Genomic DNA, 18,317 nt, shown 5'->3' with positions numbered 1-18,317 from the left:
TGGTTTTGGAAACACATCATCTTTGGAGGTTGATAAATAGTATCTCTATCCAAGTTTATCTTTACCCAAGGATGTTGGTATTCTGAGTGAATTAAACAAATCAAACTTTGATACAATGCATCTGTTTTCAGAATAAATATATTTTGAAGTAACTTGAAGGAGTAAAATCTTGAAATTGTGATCTTTTCATGTAATGATCAATGTATGAACAGAGGATAAAGACTTATTTGAGTTGTCATTACATCAAGTAGATTTGCTATAGTTCTAGCTCTGCAATTATGTTTCTTCAAGAATTTCACCTTTTTTTTCCATGCTAGATTGAATGTGTCGATCGATTAGTTTAGGCTTGATTTGTTCATCAGCATACGGAAATTTCCGAACAGAGCTCACCAAGTGGAAGTGATCTGTTTTAAACTAATCACATCCTGCATTAAGGAGGCAAAACTTTTTTTTTTGTTTGGAAACAATCTCCTCAGATTAAGACAGATGCCAGAGCACATGGAGAGCAACAAACAACATTTAGCTATAATAGTTTTCACTCAATGAAATGATAGGACATGTAGCTTGTTTGCTTGCTCTGTCGCAGTAAAAGTTAGGTATTTTTTGGTGCTTTGTAACATGAATTTGGCGTCAAGAAATCAATTGTTGGTTTTACTATAAATTATGGTGAGAAGAATGAATATATTACCTCCTTCATTAAGTTAATTAGGAAGGAGCTGACAACGGAATTGAGTAAGTGAGGTTGAAGTCATTGGTAGATGGTACATCACTGAGACTCTAAGCTCCATTTGCTTTCAAATCTTCTGCCATTTCTGTTGTTTCAGGTTTTTCTTGATAAGAGGAAGTACTAATGGGCAATTACTTTGCTATAAATATTCCCACTAAGAGACCTTTCTACCTCTCGTTGGACTAATATAGTCTCATATACTGCAGAGCTTGAATCCAGGGACTGCATCTGTGGCAGCCAGGAGCTTCTACCGCTCGCTGTTGAAAATCTTACACACCTTCCTGTATCTCTTATGACGTGACGCTGGACTAAGATCTTGATCCATTGATCAGAAAGTGTCTGAGCTCAGCTGATAAGAGCAAATAAAGAGACTGCCCTCTGCAGTCTGAAAACAGGATGCAAAAAAGGTTTGGCCTATAGCTCTCCATGTCCATAGTAATAAGGATTTAGAATTAAAGATGTTTAGTTAGATGTAACTTGGGATCGATTCTATGCGTATGCAGCTTTTGCATCTCAAGCTGCATCTCAATAGTGTTGTAGAAATTGCATTTGTTTTTTTTGTGTCACATCAACACATTTTGATTTGAATATGTAATACACTAACTAGCAATAAAGCTAGCTACAGCTTGATATCCTTTTTATTTTTGGATATCTTGTCGTATATTATTAGTCTTATAACATACATAGTCAAAATATATGTAAAATTAGGTCCCTCTCAAATCGTTACATCTGCAATTTTAAGTTTTTAACAGTAAGTGTAACATGAATATATATATATGCATAAGATCAATCTCACATGAGAAAAGAGCTTATGTTGGACTTCAATTAAACAAGTTGCAGAGGTGGCTGGTCGTGGTTGGAAGAATTCTGGTTCGGTTCAAGAAGGTTAACCGGAATATAATTCCGGTTATACTGCTCCGAATGGTGAGAAGAAGTCACACCTGACTCGTAAACCGTCCCTTGATGTATCGCACCCGATTCCTGCTGTTGTAGTCCTGCCCTTTCAGTTATCTGCATAAATATTTAGAATTTGCACATCAAGAGATTGTCCTGCCTGCCGAAAAATAATAATGATCAAAATGCTAAAGAGAGTTATATAAAACCTTGGAGCGGAGATACATGTTATCGTTTTGCAGCTCGATTTCCTACAATGAACGATGATCAGAAAGAGAAGTTGCAAAGTAGAGTAAGTTAACTTGTGAAGGAAGATAGGGTTTACTTTTACCCTTTTTTGCATGTATTCAATCTCTGCAACTAACATCTCGTGCTGGAGATAAAACCAAACAGAACAGGCAAGAATCAGATGGAGTTGTGAAAAAGATACACTCAAGCAGTAAGGACATTGATGGAAAATCAAGTATAGTGAATTTGTTAACCTTCTTGGAGCGGACACGACTGATTCCTTTCTCAAGCCTACTTTCAAGGTTCTTGAGTTCCTTAAAGTTCAAGGAACCAAGAGATTCACCAAGAATGTGTCTGTTCAGATTCTGAATGTCCCGAATCTGTCTCCGAAGTTTAGACGCCTCTTGCTGATAGTACTGCATCGATCCATGGTTCATACAAGAGGTCATATAAAAAAAGTCAGATAATTAAAGAAGAATTAACGAACTAGTGAACATTAAAGTAATAATGAAGCTAAACCTGAGTATTAGCTTCGGTGACTGAAGGAGGGTTAACGGCGTCGGAGCAAGCTTTCTTATACCTTTCTATTGTTCCTCTCACACTTCACCAAACATTACCACAGAGGAAAAAGATTTAAAATTTTAATCAGTCATTAGCTAATAATGGATGCAACCAATGAAAATCTACGGTCAAACTTAATCCACACCAGGAAAAACAAAGACGCACAAAACTATAAAATATCTTTGGATATATAAAAAAGACACACAGAGAGACGTATGTAACGGTTTTGAAACAGATCTTTATTGTCCGGCCATAACCTTAAATTCAACCGATCGACAAAATAGAGGGATTGGACCAGTAATAGTAGTACCATATGATTTGTTTGACCAGTAATAGTTATTATTGCCTATATCTATTACATATAGTCCTAATTTGAAAACGCACAAAGAAAGAAAAAGTAGCAAACTGGAGAAGAAAAAAAAGAAAAAGAAAATGATCAATTACATTTGCTCTTAGTTAACTGGAATTGGTCCCAATGTGTCCAAAATTTATGTACGACACAAAATCCAAATTATATTTTTCGCTAGTAATGCCTAATTAGGTTCAAAAACACTACTAGTTAAGCTTTAAGAAAAATAAGTGATCTTCAGGTTAAGTTAGATTCCTCCTATTGATAATTACCAATTTTAATTATTTTGGTAATTAATCATACAAGTATATTTGTACAAGTATATTGGTACAGCATACTTAATGCATTCTTCTTTGAAATGTCAAAAGTAAGACACTAAAGCCATGAGGATGTTTGAAATAAGAAACTCAACTACATTTTTGATAATATAAACATATAAATCACGTTTTTCCACATACCTAATGCATTCTTCTTTTGTTAATCAAATTAGTTGGAAATTGAATTAAAGGTACTTTTAAGTCATGATTATACACCGTTATCATGTATATATAGATTAATTAGTTAGTGAGAAAATAATTCTTTAGTCTTTGTGAAAATTCACATTGTAACTACAAATTTTCTAGTTTTAACTTAGATCCATGATATGAGACTTGACTAATAGATCATAGACTCATAGTCATACATCACCCTTAACATTATAGTCTTAATACCACTAGCTAAAAACCAATAATACTAATAAGAAAAATTCCAAAATTTTTATCACTAGCTAAAAAAGCAGACAAATAATCCAAAATGGTGAAATGAACATGAGCTGTTTAATAGCTGGAAACTTATAGAGAAATAATGGAAATGACAAGTTCCCAACTTGGAGTGGAGAAAATAAGTAAATAACAATCAAAAAGTCAAAATTTTATGTTTTCATTGGTTTTGTTGATTGATTAATTAGTGACTCAACAGCAAGCTTTGTCCCCAAAAGAAATTTCTTGATTTAACAAACCGATTAATCACCAAAACATTAGAGAAGTGTCAGAAGACAAACACCTACTAGTCTTCCCCTAGTGAATCAATTTTTAAGGAATCTACATATAGCTTTTATATAATAATAGCCCAATAAAAAAAAAATATTATAACTTATCAAGAACCCTACTTTTTCATTACTATGATGGAAATCTAATGATCAATCTGCAGAAATAAAATTTTATGGACCATCAAATTGATCGAAGTGTCTTGTAGAAACTGACATACTAGTACATAGATAGATATACATATAGATGCTGTTTTTAAGATTTGTGGAAAAATAAAAAAGTGACTGGAATAAGGTATGGGGATGCTCATTAATGGTCAGGGAAGACCTCACAGCTTTTTTTACAAAGAGAGAGAGAGAGAGAGAGAGAAGTTAAAGTAATCAAATTTTGCCCCAAATACAAAACTAGGGTTCCCTAGTTTAAAACAACCCTAAATCTGAGGATTTCAAAAGAAAGCTGATCATCAGAGGAACTTAATTAGTAAAACCCTATAAATCTCACCAAGCATATACAGATTGAAAAAGCCACCCAAAAAAAAAAAAAAAAAAGTTCGAAACTATACTCTAGAAAAAAATCAAGATCTAAAAAAGATGTACCTGTTGTTGGCGTACTCGTAGAGACGGCCTCGAGTGGAGAAGATGACAAGAGCGACCTCAGCGTCACACAAGACAGAGAGCTCGTAAGCTTTCTTGAGCAAACCATTGCGTCGTTTGCAGAAAGTAACTTGACGATTCGTAGTGTTCTCTATCCTCTTGATCTCTATCTTCCCTCTCCCTATCTTCTTGCTGCTCTCTGCTACATCATTACTACTCGCACCACCCTCCATTTATCTAAACCCTAGCTAAGTGTATAAATTATGAACAAAACACAATCAAACACACGACACACAAGTAAGAGAAAAGCTTGTAAGATCAAAGTCTTTTTTTTTTTTGCAAGTTCTGAGAGATTTCAATGAGAAAAGGCATACCCTTTTATTAAAAGAAATAAATGGTTTAAAAAAAAAAAAAAATTGTATTTGATGAAAAGCCCTAAACTGATGAATGGAAAAATAAAAAGGAATGCTTTTTTATATATAACCAAACTTGGATGATCAATAAGCATATCATCAATAAGTAGTATACCTGGGTTTGCAAAATTATGATCAGAAAGAATTAAGGAGAAGTGAGAAGGGAATTGATGAAATCTGAGAGATTTAAATTTGTCTAAAGATACTATTCTTATTATCTCAGTACCACTTAACTGCTGCTTGTGCTTTACTTTTTTTTTGTTTTGGTTTATAATTTTCTTTTAGAGGAATATTTCTTTGGAAGTATATAAAAACCCCATTTGCAGAAAACAGAAGGTTTGGTAGTTTTTTTCAAACTGCAATGTTAGAGACGAAAAAAAGAAAGAAAGAAATTGGACCATTAGTCTAACATGCATTAATTTAGCCAATTTATCTCACACACCTAATCCTTTAAATTCTCTATGTATGCATTTAGATTGAAATTTGAAATTGATTAAGACTTAAGTGGTAGAAATTATCAAAATAGGAAAAAAAAGAAGAAGAGTTGGGTTTGGATTGGGTGGGGAGAGCAGGCATTAAAGGAGGACCATCCAATTTTTCTTTCATGTTTTGGGGGAAAAAGAGAGGTATGGGCTCTGTTTCTCATCAGAATCACCTTTTGGAAAGTTTCCTTTTTTGGTAATCGTTTTTTTAATTCTCATTTTCTTTTTATTGCCCTACTCAGTATATACGTACGTCTTTTAATTATATTTACCTGGAATATTTTTTATTATCAATTTTCAAATTTAACTATGATTTACATTCACAATTCATGTTATATATATATATATATATATATAGAGATAATTGTTTGTGTTCAAAAATGGCTTGATAAAAATGGCAATCTAAAAGTATATAGCGTAACTAGTTTCGTGTTAACAAATTATTATGTTGGAGAGTCTTATTCTTGGACAAGAAGTTAGTCCAACGGCATCTTGAATATTAAGGATATTAGTTATTTTAATATACGTAATTTAGACAAAGAACGACATCATATAAAACGACAATATAATTAGAGAAGACGAAACTAATAAAGTTAAATGAGGGCAGAGAGAACCCACGTACGGCGAATGACTAATCATCATATGTATAGTCATTATCCATATGACCCTTTCTCAGATTTGCATTAACTAATTGTAGTTACGAAAGGAAACTCTTTTGTGTTTTGCCCATACCTCATCATTTTCATTGTACTTACTTCAATTTAATTTTTATTCACGAGCAAAAGCATCTACATATATATACACTTTCACATTCATGTCGAATTAATTTAAGTTTCAAATTTTGCAAAATTCATTTCAAGAAGGAACTTGAGTGTTGGTGGGGCTTTGATGATTGACTTTCGTGGTAAGCATATAATTTAAGAAAATATACCATGAAATTTCAAAGCTAGCTAGTAATTAATTTGAATGATCTGATTCTCGTTCGTGGATAGCTAATTAGCGTGAAATAATATAATTTCATATTGGCAAAAAGTCTTTATCATATAGACTACTAATGAAGAAAAAGGTAAATAATAAAATACATTGTGTAAGAAAGATGAATTAGATAAAGATTACTTTTACTAGCTCGGTGACAAAAAAAGTTAAATCTTGATAAAATTAAAACGTTCGCTGGTGAACGTCAATTTCATGAAAAGAAGTATATATATAAATGGGTAAGAAAGAGAGATTCTATAAAGACGTCAAATTAAAAGGAAGGACATGTGATTTACTCAGAATTTAACAAAGTCGTGGACCAAAATATCATAATCAAAACTGTGTAATACGTCCAATCCTCATTAATTAGTGCGTAGTTTCTTGATCACTAACTCTTGTGAAAAAAGAAAAGAATCTTGTTTACCAAAAATATATTCCAAAGTATCATTCATAGGGATAGATAGGGATACTAAACCTAAGACTTGGATTTCCCTAATTATTAGTCTGAAATTTACCAACAATTACTTTGAAATATTTTTTCTTATAGAGAAGAGGAATGGGTTCATATGCTAACGTATCAACAGGTTGGAGATTCTTTGCCTGTGCTTGTTGCCTTAACTTATACAAAGATTCTTGCTTCAAAAAAGATTCAAGCTGTTGTTGTGTATATATTCATCGTCACAGTGCTAAAGACGTTTGTGTTCACAGAGAAGTTTCCATTGAAAGAAGAGATAGACAGAGTAAAAAGAATTACTCAAAAAATGGGTGTCATTATTGTGATTGCAAAACGTATTGATGCTCTCATTGGGTAGGTTTCAATTTTTGTCTCAAATATAGGATTAAAATAATTAAACTCGATATTTGTTCAAATTTTAACATTACTTTCTTCTTCTTTTTTTGTCTTGTTGCATGCAGGCCTGGAGTCATGCTTCTATATCCTCTGTAAGTGAATTTAAATCTAAATGCTTTGTTTATAAAAACTAACTTGAAAGTAATAACAACTGAATGGATGGATGATATGATGATTAATTAAGGTATGCATCGTTTCGAGCAATAGAGAGTCCAACAATGTTAGATGATCAACAATGGCTAACATATTGGATCATTTACTCCTTAATAACAATATTCGAGCTATCCGTTTGGAGGATCCTTGCCTGGTAATTATATATACTAATAACATTCCCAATCAATTTTTGTTACGAATTCAGAATAAAGGACTAAAAAACTCTTCTCTGTTCTATTGCATTTTGTAGGCTACCATTCTGGCCATACTTGAAGCTTTTGTTCTGTATGTGGTTGGTGCTACCAATGTTCAGTGGTGCAGCCTACATTTACTCCAATTTCGTTAGACAATACGTCAAAATTGGGATGAATGTTGGGGGAGGAGCTAATTATACAGATGAACAGAGAAGAGTTTTACAGATGATGAGTCTTGATGCTAGAAAATCGGTTCAAGATTATGTTGACCGGTTCGGATGGGATTCTGTTGAGAAAGCAATTAAAGCGGTACACTTACACATCAGATCTTTTTTGTATACATTATAATCAAATACATAAAATTGGGATTTTAACTTCATCGTATGTGTGTTTTAATAGGCTGAAAAGGAAACAAGAAGGCATTGAGATGGATCGGAGGATCAAGAATCACGAAAATATTACTCTTTCGTTTTTATGTTTGTACATTGTATAGAGCAAAACTTTTATAAACGGTGAAAAAAAAAAAAAAAAATAGATGTTTAAATTTGTGTTCTTCTTTAGAGAAGCAACGTCCTCTATCGTAACAAAAAAAAAGAAATCGGATTCTATTTTGGATGGCTCTGAATTTGATTAGGAGACAAATTCGAATAAAAAATAAGAATACAACAACACTCTGTGACAAACTATAAGATGGAAGTCAGGAATCGCTTCACTTCCCTTTATAACCCAAATAGTAGAGAAGAACAATGCTCCTCTGCTTTAAGTTATCACACATTAAATATGTGTTTTGTTATTTCCTAATTAATTTGTTTTGTCAACTTTTTAAAAAATCACTTTGTTGGCTCAGATAAGCTAATTTAATCATCAGTCAGATTAGGCCTTAAAATAAACTTTTGGTTTAAAAGAAAAAAATCCAAATTTAAATTCAGAGATCCATGAATGATAAAACTATTAGCCCCAAATCTCCATAGCCACACACACGAAGAAATAAATAAACTTTCCATAGCAAAAAAAATTTGATATATGACGTCAGAAATATAATACATATTTATCAGTTGTTTTAATTTACTGGTAAAAAAAAGGAAAATTAGTGGGGAAAATTAAAAAAAAAAAAAAAAATTCCAAAAAAACCCCCCTCTTGTCAATAGATTCAAAGCGCATACTCTTAATTTGACTCAATCTAGGGTTTCTCTGGTCACTTTGAAGCTTCTCCCTTAAACCTGGTCTCTCACTCGTCAACCCTCTTCCTCTTCCCGCTGTCGCCAAGATTGAAGCTTTGTTTTTAGGTATGAATCCCATCTTAGATAATTGGGTGTTTGAATTATTCCGACAAACATGTCCTAGACGCTGTCTTCCTTGTGTTGATGTTCTGTTTTGCTTTTTCTCTTATCTGGGTATGATTACTAGATCTTTCCTAGGAACTTCTTCTTACGGCCATGAATCTGATTGATTGGTTGCTGTGATGTTTATGAAAACGATGGAGAATATAAAACTTCACTGCTTTTTTTTTTTGTTTTTTGGCCTCTTTATCTATTCGATTAATGTTCTTGTGGCATGATTTTATTCTAAAGCAGTTTGCTTTCATCTGTTATGCTTAATCTCGTTGCATGACTACAGTCGGGTGGTTGTGTTACAAAAAATTTAGACTTGATTCAGTTTGAATAGTGTTTCTATCTCTAACAAAGCTCTTAAACTAGGTCCCTATGGTGTAGTAGAACTTATTGGTTTTGAGGAAATGCTCCAGCTGATTATGATTATTGTTATTCTGCATTTGGGGATGAAGAGATAGAGAATATTGACTTTACATCTTTTCTGGCAATCAGTTCTGGCTTCACCGGATAATTAAGGAATTCAGTAAGAAATAAGTTCATTCTGTGACAACATGGAGTCTAAGAATGAGAATTCTGATGTTTTACACGCCGAGGAGTTCAAAAATCAGGCTAACGAAGCTTTCAAAGGTGTGTATATTTATTAAAAACGTTTAACAGAATCTTGTGGAATCAGCGTTTAACAGAATCTTGTGGAATCAGTTTAAACTCATTTTAATGTGCTCTTTATCTTTTTGCTTTGAGTTAAGAACAGCTCACTTAATTTCGTTTGTTGCTTACAGGTCACAAATTCTCCAGTGCTATTGTTCTATATACAAAAGCTATTGAACTCAACGGTAACAACGCTGTGTATTGGGCAAACCGTGCATTTGCTCACACGAAACTGGAGGAATATGGCAGTGCTATACAGGATGCATCAAAGGCCATTGAAGTTGATTCAAAATACTCTAAGGTATTATTCTGTGACAAGTTGTTGTTTTTTTCTTTCTGTCACGTTTATTCAACCTTATTCACTGATTATCTACTGAATTTACAGGGCTATTACAGGCGTGGTGCTGCATATCTTGCCATGGGAAAATTTAAGGACGCCTTGAAGGATTTCCAACAGGTTAATGTTTCTTGCACGAGCATTGTGCCATTTAAGTTTTGTTTTTTCCGTCTATATTTGCTAGCTGTCCATCTGATAGTTCTCGTCTTATTTATTACTTTTTGAGTGAGCAGTCCGCTCATGTTGAGAAATGTCAAATTACGAAGGAAAATATGTTGTAGTCGTGTACCTTGAGGCACCCAAAAAGGTCATAACTTGATTGTTTTGATCTGTGACCAAGTGATAGGAAACTTGATAGTGATCTGTGGAAATCCAGTTTTGTGGTGGACTGTCTTTGAGTGAGAGAGATTCGTGTTACAGTATTCCTGACATGGTCTGCTATTTTTATTTTAGGTAAAAAGGCTTTCTCCTAATGACCCCGATGCCACAAGAAAGCTAAGAGAATGTGAGAAAGCAGTGATGAAACTCAAATTTGAAGAAGCAATCTCCGTACCAGTATCCGAAAGGCGTTCAGTAGCTGAATCCGTTGACTTCCACACAATAGGTATTCATCACTCTGCTTGCTTATTTTTCTGTTGTCTTATAGCTTGCAGTGTGTTTTGTCATCCCTGGTTCTTTCGTCTCCTGTTATGCCATGCCTTTGATTCAGTAGTTGACAAATGGTTGAATGTAGCTTTAGACTAGTAATCATTCTTCTACCTATTGTCACATAATAGGGAACAAACCCAGATCATCGTTCATGCCCACCAAAACGGCTTTAGCAGCAGTTGTTGCAGCAGTAATGGTGGTGGCGGTCCGGGGATTTGCCACAACTGAGATACTCATGGTGTTGGTTTCGGTGGTATTAGGGGCATTTTGGTGGGGTAGCTCTGGTAGTAGTGTCTTTTCTTTGGTTAAATCCTCATCCTAGGATCAATCTGTATCGTTTTTATGCATATCAAAGCCTGGATATGTTTCCTTTCTTGGAGTCTCAGTTGAGAATTGAAAAGTTCAGTGTTATTGATGTGAAACCCATCTTAATAAGAGTGGACATTTCACAGACGTACAAATTTCTCCTTTTCTTTTCTGTTAAGATGGCATACCTCTTTTGCTACATTTTAACTCTTGCCAGTAAAATGTGTCCATGGCTTGTAGTTTTTAGCATTTCATTGAAAACTGATGTTCACTGTTATAGAGGTTTTAACCCTTTATCAATCTTCTAATATTCTATTCAATTTCATTGTAGAGGTTGAGCCACAGTATTCTGGAGCTAGGATTGAGGGAGAGGAAATTTCCTTGGATTTTGTGAAAACGATGATGGAAGATTTCAAGAACCAAAAAACATTGCATAAACGGTACATATTTTTTTTTAGTGGTACTCAGCTTAATTAACGCAGTGATCATCTCTTCTTACTTAGTCAGCATTATATATTTGTAGGTATGCGTATCAAATCGTTTTACAAACAAGACAAATCTTGCTAGCACTGCCGTCTCTTATCGACATTAGTGTTCCAAATGGCAAACATATCACTGTATGTGGTGATGTGCATGGTCAGGTAAGCTTTGGTTTCACTTACTCTCCGAGTATAATTTTTCTCCTCTTAGATGAATCTGCAATCTTTCAGTTCTCTTGTTTACATGTGTAGAAATTTTCAGTAAACCAGTATACTATATCTCTGGAATTGGACTTTATTGTGAATCTTTCTACTTCTCATATCTTGATTTTGTTGGCTAACCTTCTGCTCCTTTTTGCACTACAAGGGGCTGTAGTGTCATTGTTGTGTTGTGTCTTTGACACGTGAATGTTTTTTTGCAGTTCTATGATCTACTAAATATCTTCGAGCTCAATGGCCTCCCTTCTGAGGAGAATCCATACCTCTTCAATGGTGACTTTGTGGACAGAGGCTCATTCTCTGTTGAGATCATCCTCACACTCTTTGCTTTCAAGTGCATGTCCCCATCATGTAAGCTCTCTGAACCCTTGCTATAATAATTCTTTGATGGTCAAGTTCTAGTTGCGTTTGCTATCATTGGCAAGGATTAAATGATCTACTATTGTCTGATGGGTTAAAAGTTCCCAATCAAATTGTAAATCGCTATTTACACATGTTTGTTGAAAATTTGCAGCCATATATCTAGCCAGAGGAAACCATGAAAGCAAGAGCATGAATAAAATTTATGGTTTTGAGGGCGAGGTTCGATCCAAGTTGAGTGAAAAATTTGTGGATCTCTTTGCTGAGGTTTTCTGTTACCTACCGTTGGCTCATGTTATAAATGGGAAGGTCTTTGTGGTACATGGAGGTCTGTTCAGTGTTGATGGTGTGAAACTGTCAGACATCAGAGCTATCGACCGTTTCTGTGAGCCTCCAGAGGAAGGTATGTTTCATCATATACGTCTTCTGTAAACTTTTTCTGTAATTGTGTTTTCTGTTTCTTCGTCTAATCATGATAATGTTCAGGGCTAATGTGTGAACTTTTGTGGAGCGATCCTCAACCTCTGCCTGGAAGAGGCCCAAGCAAGCGAGGGGTTGGTCTATCGTTCGGTGGAGACGTGACAAAGAGGTTTTTGCAAGATAATAATCTAGGTTAGTCGTTGTTGTGGTATTATTGGGTTTGGTCTCTGGCGCCAGTTTATTCTCTTGAGATATTAAGTTGGATTTTTATGAATGTCATAGAGTTGCTGGTCCGCTCACATGAAGTAAAAGATGAAGGCTATGAGGTTGAGCATGACGGTAAACTCATCACTGTCTTCTCTGCCCCAAATTACTGTGATCAGGTAACTCAAAACTTCACTTATTCAATTTTGAAATAGCACCGAATTACATGGTTCTTACTTAACATGGAATTTGTATTGTTGTAGATGGGCAATAAGGGGGCTTTCATTCGTTTTGAAGCTCCTGATATGAAGCCAAATATTGTTACATTCTCAGCAGTGGTGAGTGTAGTCTACCTCTTACACAGCATGTTCTTGTGAATGTTTCACAGATTTATTTAGACTCATTTGAAAACTCTTTTAATTCTTTGATATATTGTCACAGCCTCACCCGGATGTGAAGCCAATGGCATATGCAAACAATTTTCTCAGGATGTTCAACTAACCAGCAAAAAGCTTCTTCTACTCAAATGCTATTCTAAAGACTCAAGACCAGAAGTGTTTCAGAAACATAATGATATAAGTTTTTTTTTTCCTTCATCTTCTGCAGTTTTTCATGTTGTTCCATAAAAGGGAGCCCATGATAATTAAAGGTACAGTATCCGGATTTGATCGGTTTTTTCTTTCTTTTTTCCTTTTTGATAAAATGTTCCCTCTTCCTCTTAAGCTTATCCATCAACTTTTGTCCCTTTTGTCTTATGTTGTAAGAGGGGTAATGGATCATTCTTATTTTAGATGAAAATCTTGTGATTTACTCAACAAAAGAGTGACCAAATGACCCCAGAAAACTCTCTGTACTTAGATGGTTTCTTGAATCAAAAATCAAAGGATGGTTTCTTAAGCTTCTTGTCTGGTCCTTCTTAGACCTTGGATTCTTTTTTAAATAGAGTTTGATTCAAATATTCAGGCAAGGACATCAAATAAAGAAGACAGAGAGGTCGACAGTGTAGAGCTCTTGCAACAGTAATTCTCATGTAGATTCAGTTTTGCCCCTTCTCTGATTTGAGTGTATTGTACAAATGGTGAGCTGTTTATATACAGTCTAAAGAGAAAGCTAATAACACTATTGTTTTCTCTCCACTCTACATGAGCCTGTTTCAGATTAAAATACCTGCAGATTCTCATAAAATCCCCCCCTCCATGAATTTTGCAGAGAATTTCGACAAAATATATGCTTTGTTGTTTAACAACGACTTAACTACTACTGAATCACAGATTCATAAAAAGCCATCCTTTGTATTTAAACATAACATGTGGGTAATCTGAGGAACTATCATCCATGTGCATACTGAAACAATGAGGTTTTATAATAATGGTATATGATAGTGACTATTGTATATCTATCCTATGCATAGATACATAAACTAAAATGTGGATTCTGGAGAAAGCAAAAGGAGATGAAAATAGAAGAGTGGTGTCAAATCGTAAAGCACTGATGAAAGGAGTGAGAGATCCAGAAAGCATTATTACGTGGATTACATAAAACAGTTACAAAAAACAAAAGCAAAAAAAGTTATTTTCTTGGTGTTTAACAAATTTGACAAGTGTTTGTTTCAAGGGAAGTAGAGATTTAGGTTTAATATGATGTTTAGCGCTTCGTACTACTAATCCAGTGACTTTTATGACCATTTTGATTAATATTTGGGGTAGGGGAGGGGGGCATGTGATGTGGATCATGCTTGAGTTAGATCCGTACGGTAAAATAGTAGGTGTCTGATATTACCCGTCCAGACTCACAGTCCAGGGCTAAAGATTAGATAGATCCTTCCCTACATATAATACACACCACACCACATAAATATCATATACATTGTACATTTTTGCAAAACATCTGCTGCATTATTGCCAAGTGTAGTACAATTTCTTAACGTTTGAAAACTTTGACCTTATTCTTTTCTTTTTTGTACTTCTTACAAATTTACGTTTTATCTTTTTATTAACAAATCAATAATAATGATGATATAAATATGTTACTGCAATTCTTTTAATTAGTTGGTTTGCACTATAACAAAACATTGTACGGTTTAACTCGAAAACCCAGAAAAACAAAAAAAAGGCCAGAGAAAAAAACAAGTCTCTTTGAGTTGTTTCCGATGTTTTGTAGTATTAAGGTACAAATAACTATGATTTTGTCTGGAACAATTCAAACTATGAATAATAAAATTTCAGAGAAATTTTGAAAAAAAAAAAAAAAAGAAGACATGAATAATTGAAGACAGTAAATAGAGAGACATACTATGCCCACCACTTTTCATGAGCATTTTATATAAAAAAAAAAAAAATATCTAAAGAGGAAAGATGATTTGAAAATACTTGATAGATTAAAAAAAAAAATCAAAACTATTTTTGTGAACAGTTAAGAAACTATTGTGGGTGATTTTTGAACAGTTTGGACCAACTATTGTATTGTTATTGTCATGTGGTGTGCGTTGCGTTGTCTTTTGAACCAACCATCAAATTGGTCATCTTCTTACATCAAATCTTAAACATGACTTGGTTTTCGTAAACTAGCTAGTTTTCTTTGAAATTGATGTTTGCTTATACCTTGATCATTAGTTCTTCCTTACTGGCTTGAAGTAGTATCATGTGTATACGTATTTAGATTCAAATTATGAATTTTCAAACTAGTTGAATGTGAAATGTCGATCCCTGTCTTACTATTTATGATACTTACTTCGGTCTCATCTTATTTCCTATATATGAGAAACATCTTCATTTACAATAGACATACAAAATCACTTCCTTTTTTAGTATACATTTTCACATAGACTATGAAAAATACCACATGATTAGATTTAGAAAGTAACACCGTAATACTGTACATATATTTAGAGAAGGACAGAGACATAAAACAGGAAAACCGCTCCACAGAACCTGAGAGATTCGAGGAGCTAACGTATCCACGAGACTACCCACCAGGCCACCAACAAAGACAAGTCCCTAAAAAAAAATTTGTTCGAACAGAAGTGTTTTAATAAAGGAAGAAACATGTGTGTATGGCCCCTTTACAAAACCTATCAAGTACTCTTTTTAATTTGTGTCTTCTCTTTTCTCTTCCCAATCTCTCATGTCTTTGAGTCCCTACCTCTTTGTCTCTCACGTCCCCACACGTGTCACTTTCAATCACTTCCATTTATAATTGCATCTCTCTCTTTCTCTCTCTCTATCACTCACAGTCTCACACACTCAAAAACCTATTCGTATTCTTTACTAGCTTTCTTCTAAGTCTTCACTCTTTTATCATACCTTGTTTAGATTCTGATTGTTCACGTGTCTCTGTCTTGTCTTGTCCCAAATCCTTAAACATTTTCACTTAAAACTCGTTAAAAGCTTAAACCTTTTCCCTAAGTTTCTCTTTTGGGGTTTATGCTCCTCGATGATGATCTAATGTCACTTTTTACGCTCTCTTCTCAAAGATTCTAAATAAACATTGCATCTCTCAACTCCTTTGCATTGGAGAAATAAAACTAACGAAAGAACTTTTGTGAATTCTCAGTATAATATCACCAAGAAAGAAACACACACTCTTTGTCTCTCTCTCTCTCTCCTCTCTCTTACACCAAAACCTATGACGATGAAGAGAGCTTTACCATCTCCTTCCTCACTGCTCTTCTTTCTCCTGATAACATCACTCTTCCCCTGTCAAGGAAACAGAGTCTCTGCCTCAATGCCTTCATCTGAGTCAGAAACTCTCTTCAAGATCATGGAGTCAATGTCGTCTGATCAACAATGGCGTCAGTCACACCCAAACCCTTGCGCACCTGGCTCATCTTGGCCAGGCATTGAGTGCAAAACCGGTCCAGACCACTTGTCACACGTCTCTCGACTCGATTTCGGCTCTGCTCCAAACCCTTCTTGTAAACCCTCTGCTTCTTTCCCTTCTTCAATCTTCTCTCTCCCTTTTCTTCAATCAGTCTTCTTCTTCAACTGCTTCACTCACTTCCCAACCACAATCATCTTCCCTATTAAGCTCCTCCCCAACTCCTCTCTTCAACAGCTTAGCCTCAGATCAAACCCTTCTCTCTCAGGCCAAATCCCTCCTCGCATCTCTACTCTCAAATCTTTACAAATCCTCACCCTCTCGCAAAACCGGTTAACCGGAGATATCCCTCCGGCGGTTTTCTCACTGAAAAGCCTCGTACATCTCGATCTCAGCTACAACAAGCTCACAGGTAAAATTCCTCTGCAACTGGGGAATCTCAATAGCCTCGTCGGCTTAGATTTAAGCTACAATTCGTTAACCGGTACAATCCCTCCAACGATCTCGCAACTGAGTATGCTTCAGAAACTCGACCTGAGCTCGAACTCTCTCTTCGGAAGAATCCCAGAAGGAGTAGAAAAGCTTCGTTCTTTATCATTCATGGCGTTAAGCAAAAACAAACTCAAAGGAGCTTTTCCAAAAGGAATCTCGAAACTTCAGAGTTTGCAGTACTTCATAATGGATAACAACCCAATGTCCGTTGCTCTCCCCGTTGAGTTAGGGTTCCTACCTAAACTCCAAGAGCTCCAACTCGAGAATTCAGGATACTCCGGCGTGATCCCGGATAGTTACACCAAGCTCATGAACCTTAGCTCGTTGTCTCTGGCTAACAACAGAGTAACCGGGGAGATCCCATCTGGGTTTGAGTCTTTGCCTCACGTTTTCCATCTGAACCTCAGCAGGAACTTACTGATCGGCGTCGTGCCGTTCGACTCGAGTTTCCTAAGACGGTTGAGTAAAAATTTGGATTTGAGCGGGAACAGAGGGTTGTGTCTGAAGCCAGAGGATGAGTTCAGTGTCGTTAAGACTGGAGTTGATGTCTGCGGGAAGAATATTACTAGTGGTGGAGCTGGAGCGTTGATGCAGCATCCAAAGAAGAAATCACAAGCTACTTCCTCTCGGTATTATAGATCTTGTTTCTTCTCAAGTGCTCTGTTTCAGTTTGCTCTGTTTCTGGGGTTACATCAACGATTGGTTCTCTAAGGAGAGATAAAAGACAAAACGAAGAAAAAAAAAACAGAGAATAAATATTTGTATCAAATCCCTAAGAAAAAAGAGATTAGTGTTTGTTCCCAAAGTAGACGATGATTTCTAGGGAAATAAATTTATTATTAGTAGTCGATTTTGATGTGTATTAGTTTTCTATTTAAGCAATGTACCTTAATGTTATTATTGTTGTTTTTTTTTTTTTTTAATAATACTGTACTAGTAGGACTAGTATTTTATTTTCTTTCAGATTTTTGAATATGGATTGTACTAAAAAAAAAAAAAAAAAAACTTCGAGTCCATTATGAGTTTTAGGTGTAAATATGGATAGTGAACAACTTCATAGCTGTGTGTATAAATACGTGTTTGTATACAAATGGAAAATAACAAATGAAGACAATGTTTTGTTGTTTTCGATTGAGTTTGAGTAAAGTTTATTATAATAGATAGAGAAGAGCATTGAACAAAAAAAATAAAGGAGCAGTTTGGGATAAAGAGTGTCCAGTGGAAGAAGAAGTGATAAAACGACACAAACCTGATTCAGTCTGACCATGATGCAACTAAATTTTAAGAGCTAGAAAATTACAAGTAATCTTTTAAAATTTGGATTTCAAACAACCAAACCAAACCATCTTAAATTTGTTTTAAAGCGATTAACTCTCATTTAACTTAATTTTGTTTTATACTCTCAGCTGCTATCATTATGTAGGACCCTATATATCGCAGAGCGTCATGGTAGTACTTCACGTTAGGACTCCCTCTGATCGTATCGTATCTAATGAGAAAAAAAAGAAAAAAAGATGATTGATTAAACAAATTTTGGGTACATTAATAATCTTCTTTTGTTTTCTTTATCGTACACATCTTTCGGATGTGATGTGACTAATGATAGGTTAAAG

The 18,317-nt window shown here is 34.9% G+C and overlaps 3 protein-coding genes, 1 long non-coding RNA gene and 1 pseudogene across 13 annotated transcripts; 4 read left to right on the top strand and 1 right to left on the bottom strand.

Moving 5' to 3' along the window:
* Positions 1-618: 618 nt before the first annotated feature.
* LOC147943011 (uncharacterized) lies at positions 619-1,388 on the top strand. The gene is made up of 2 exons (XR_015559979.1): positions 619-761; positions 934-1,388. It is a non-coding gene; the product is annotated as an uncharacterized LOC147943011 (long non-coding RNA).
* Positions 1,363-5,401, bottom strand: LOC104793211 (agamous-like MADS-box protein AGL5). 4 transcript variants are annotated; one of them, XM_010519526.3, is made up of 7 exons: positions 4,906-5,401; positions 4,381-4,625; positions 2,369-2,450; positions 2,104-2,265; positions 1,953-1,994; positions 1,831-1,872; positions 1,363-1,738 (listed from the first exon to the last, which is right to left on the bottom strand). In XM_010519526.3, the coding sequence occupies exons 2-7, from the start codon at positions 4,608-4,610 to the stop codon at positions 1,553-1,555; spliced, it is 744 nt and encodes a 247-aa protein (XP_010517828.1). In that variant the 5' UTR covers positions 4,611-4,625; positions 4,906-5,401; the 3' UTR covers positions 1,363-1,552. The 4 variants fall into 4 exon arrangements, with proteins under 4 accessions (XP_010517828.1, XP_087310969.1, XP_010517826.1 ...); XM_087454843.1 differs by having other exon boundaries at positions 4,381-4,621; positions 4,906-5,378; XM_010519524.3 differs by having other exon boundaries at positions 1,947-1,994; positions 4,906-5,364.
* Positions 5,402-6,780: 1,379 nt separating this feature from the next.
* LOC104793210 (HVA22-like protein f) lies at positions 6,781-7,988 on the top strand. Its single transcript, XM_087454840.1, has 5 exons — positions 6,781-7,055; positions 7,163-7,189; positions 7,282-7,404; positions 7,501-7,753; positions 7,844-7,988. Exons 1-5 carry the CDS (start codon positions 6,814-6,816, stop codon positions 7,868-7,870), a joined length of 672 nt encoding a protein of 223 aa, XP_087310966.1. The 5' UTR covers positions 6,781-6,813; the 3' UTR covers positions 7,871-7,988.
* A 367-nt stretch (positions 7,989-8,355) lies between these two features.
* LOC104793208 (serine/threonine-protein phosphatase 5-like) lies at positions 8,356-13,293 on the top strand. Of its 6 annotated transcripts, none has more exons than XM_087454837.1 (14): positions 8,414-8,730; positions 9,268-9,402; positions 9,555-9,724; positions 9,809-9,880; positions 10,214-10,364; positions 10,537-10,692; positions 11,046-11,154; positions 11,238-11,355; positions 11,616-11,763; positions 11,927-12,175; positions 12,259-12,384; positions 12,475-12,575; positions 12,660-12,734; positions 12,838-13,293. In XM_087454837.1, exons 2-14 carry the CDS (start codon positions 9,327-9,329, stop codon positions 12,895-12,897), a joined length of 1,611 nt encoding a protein of 536 aa, XP_087310963.1. In that variant the 5' UTR covers positions 8,414-8,730; positions 9,268-9,326; the 3' UTR covers positions 12,898-13,293. The 6 variants fall into 6 exon arrangements, with proteins under 6 accessions (XP_010517824.1, XP_087310963.1, XP_010517822.1 ...); XM_010519520.3 differs by having other exon boundaries at positions 10,537-10,695; XM_087454838.1 differs by having other exon boundaries at positions 8,591-8,730; positions 9,142-9,402.
* A 2,115-nt stretch (positions 13,294-15,408) lies between these two features.
* On the top strand, positions 15,409-17,662 carry LOC147943010 (receptor like protein 29 pseudogene; annotated as a pseudogene). Its single transcript, XR_015559978.1, has one exon. The product of XR_015559978.1 is annotated as a receptor like protein 29 pseudogene (transcript).
* Positions 17,663-18,317: the final 655 nt, after the last annotated feature.

This window comes from Camelina sativa, chromosome 6, assembly GCF_030686135.1.
Source record: "Camelina sativa cultivar CO46 ecotype springtype chromosome 6, ASM3068613v1".
In the NCBI taxonomy this organism is placed as follows: domain Eukaryota; kingdom Viridiplantae; phylum Streptophyta; class Magnoliopsida; order Brassicales; family Brassicaceae; genus Camelina; species Camelina sativa.
This window is presented reverse-complemented; position numbering and strand designations above follow the sequence as displayed.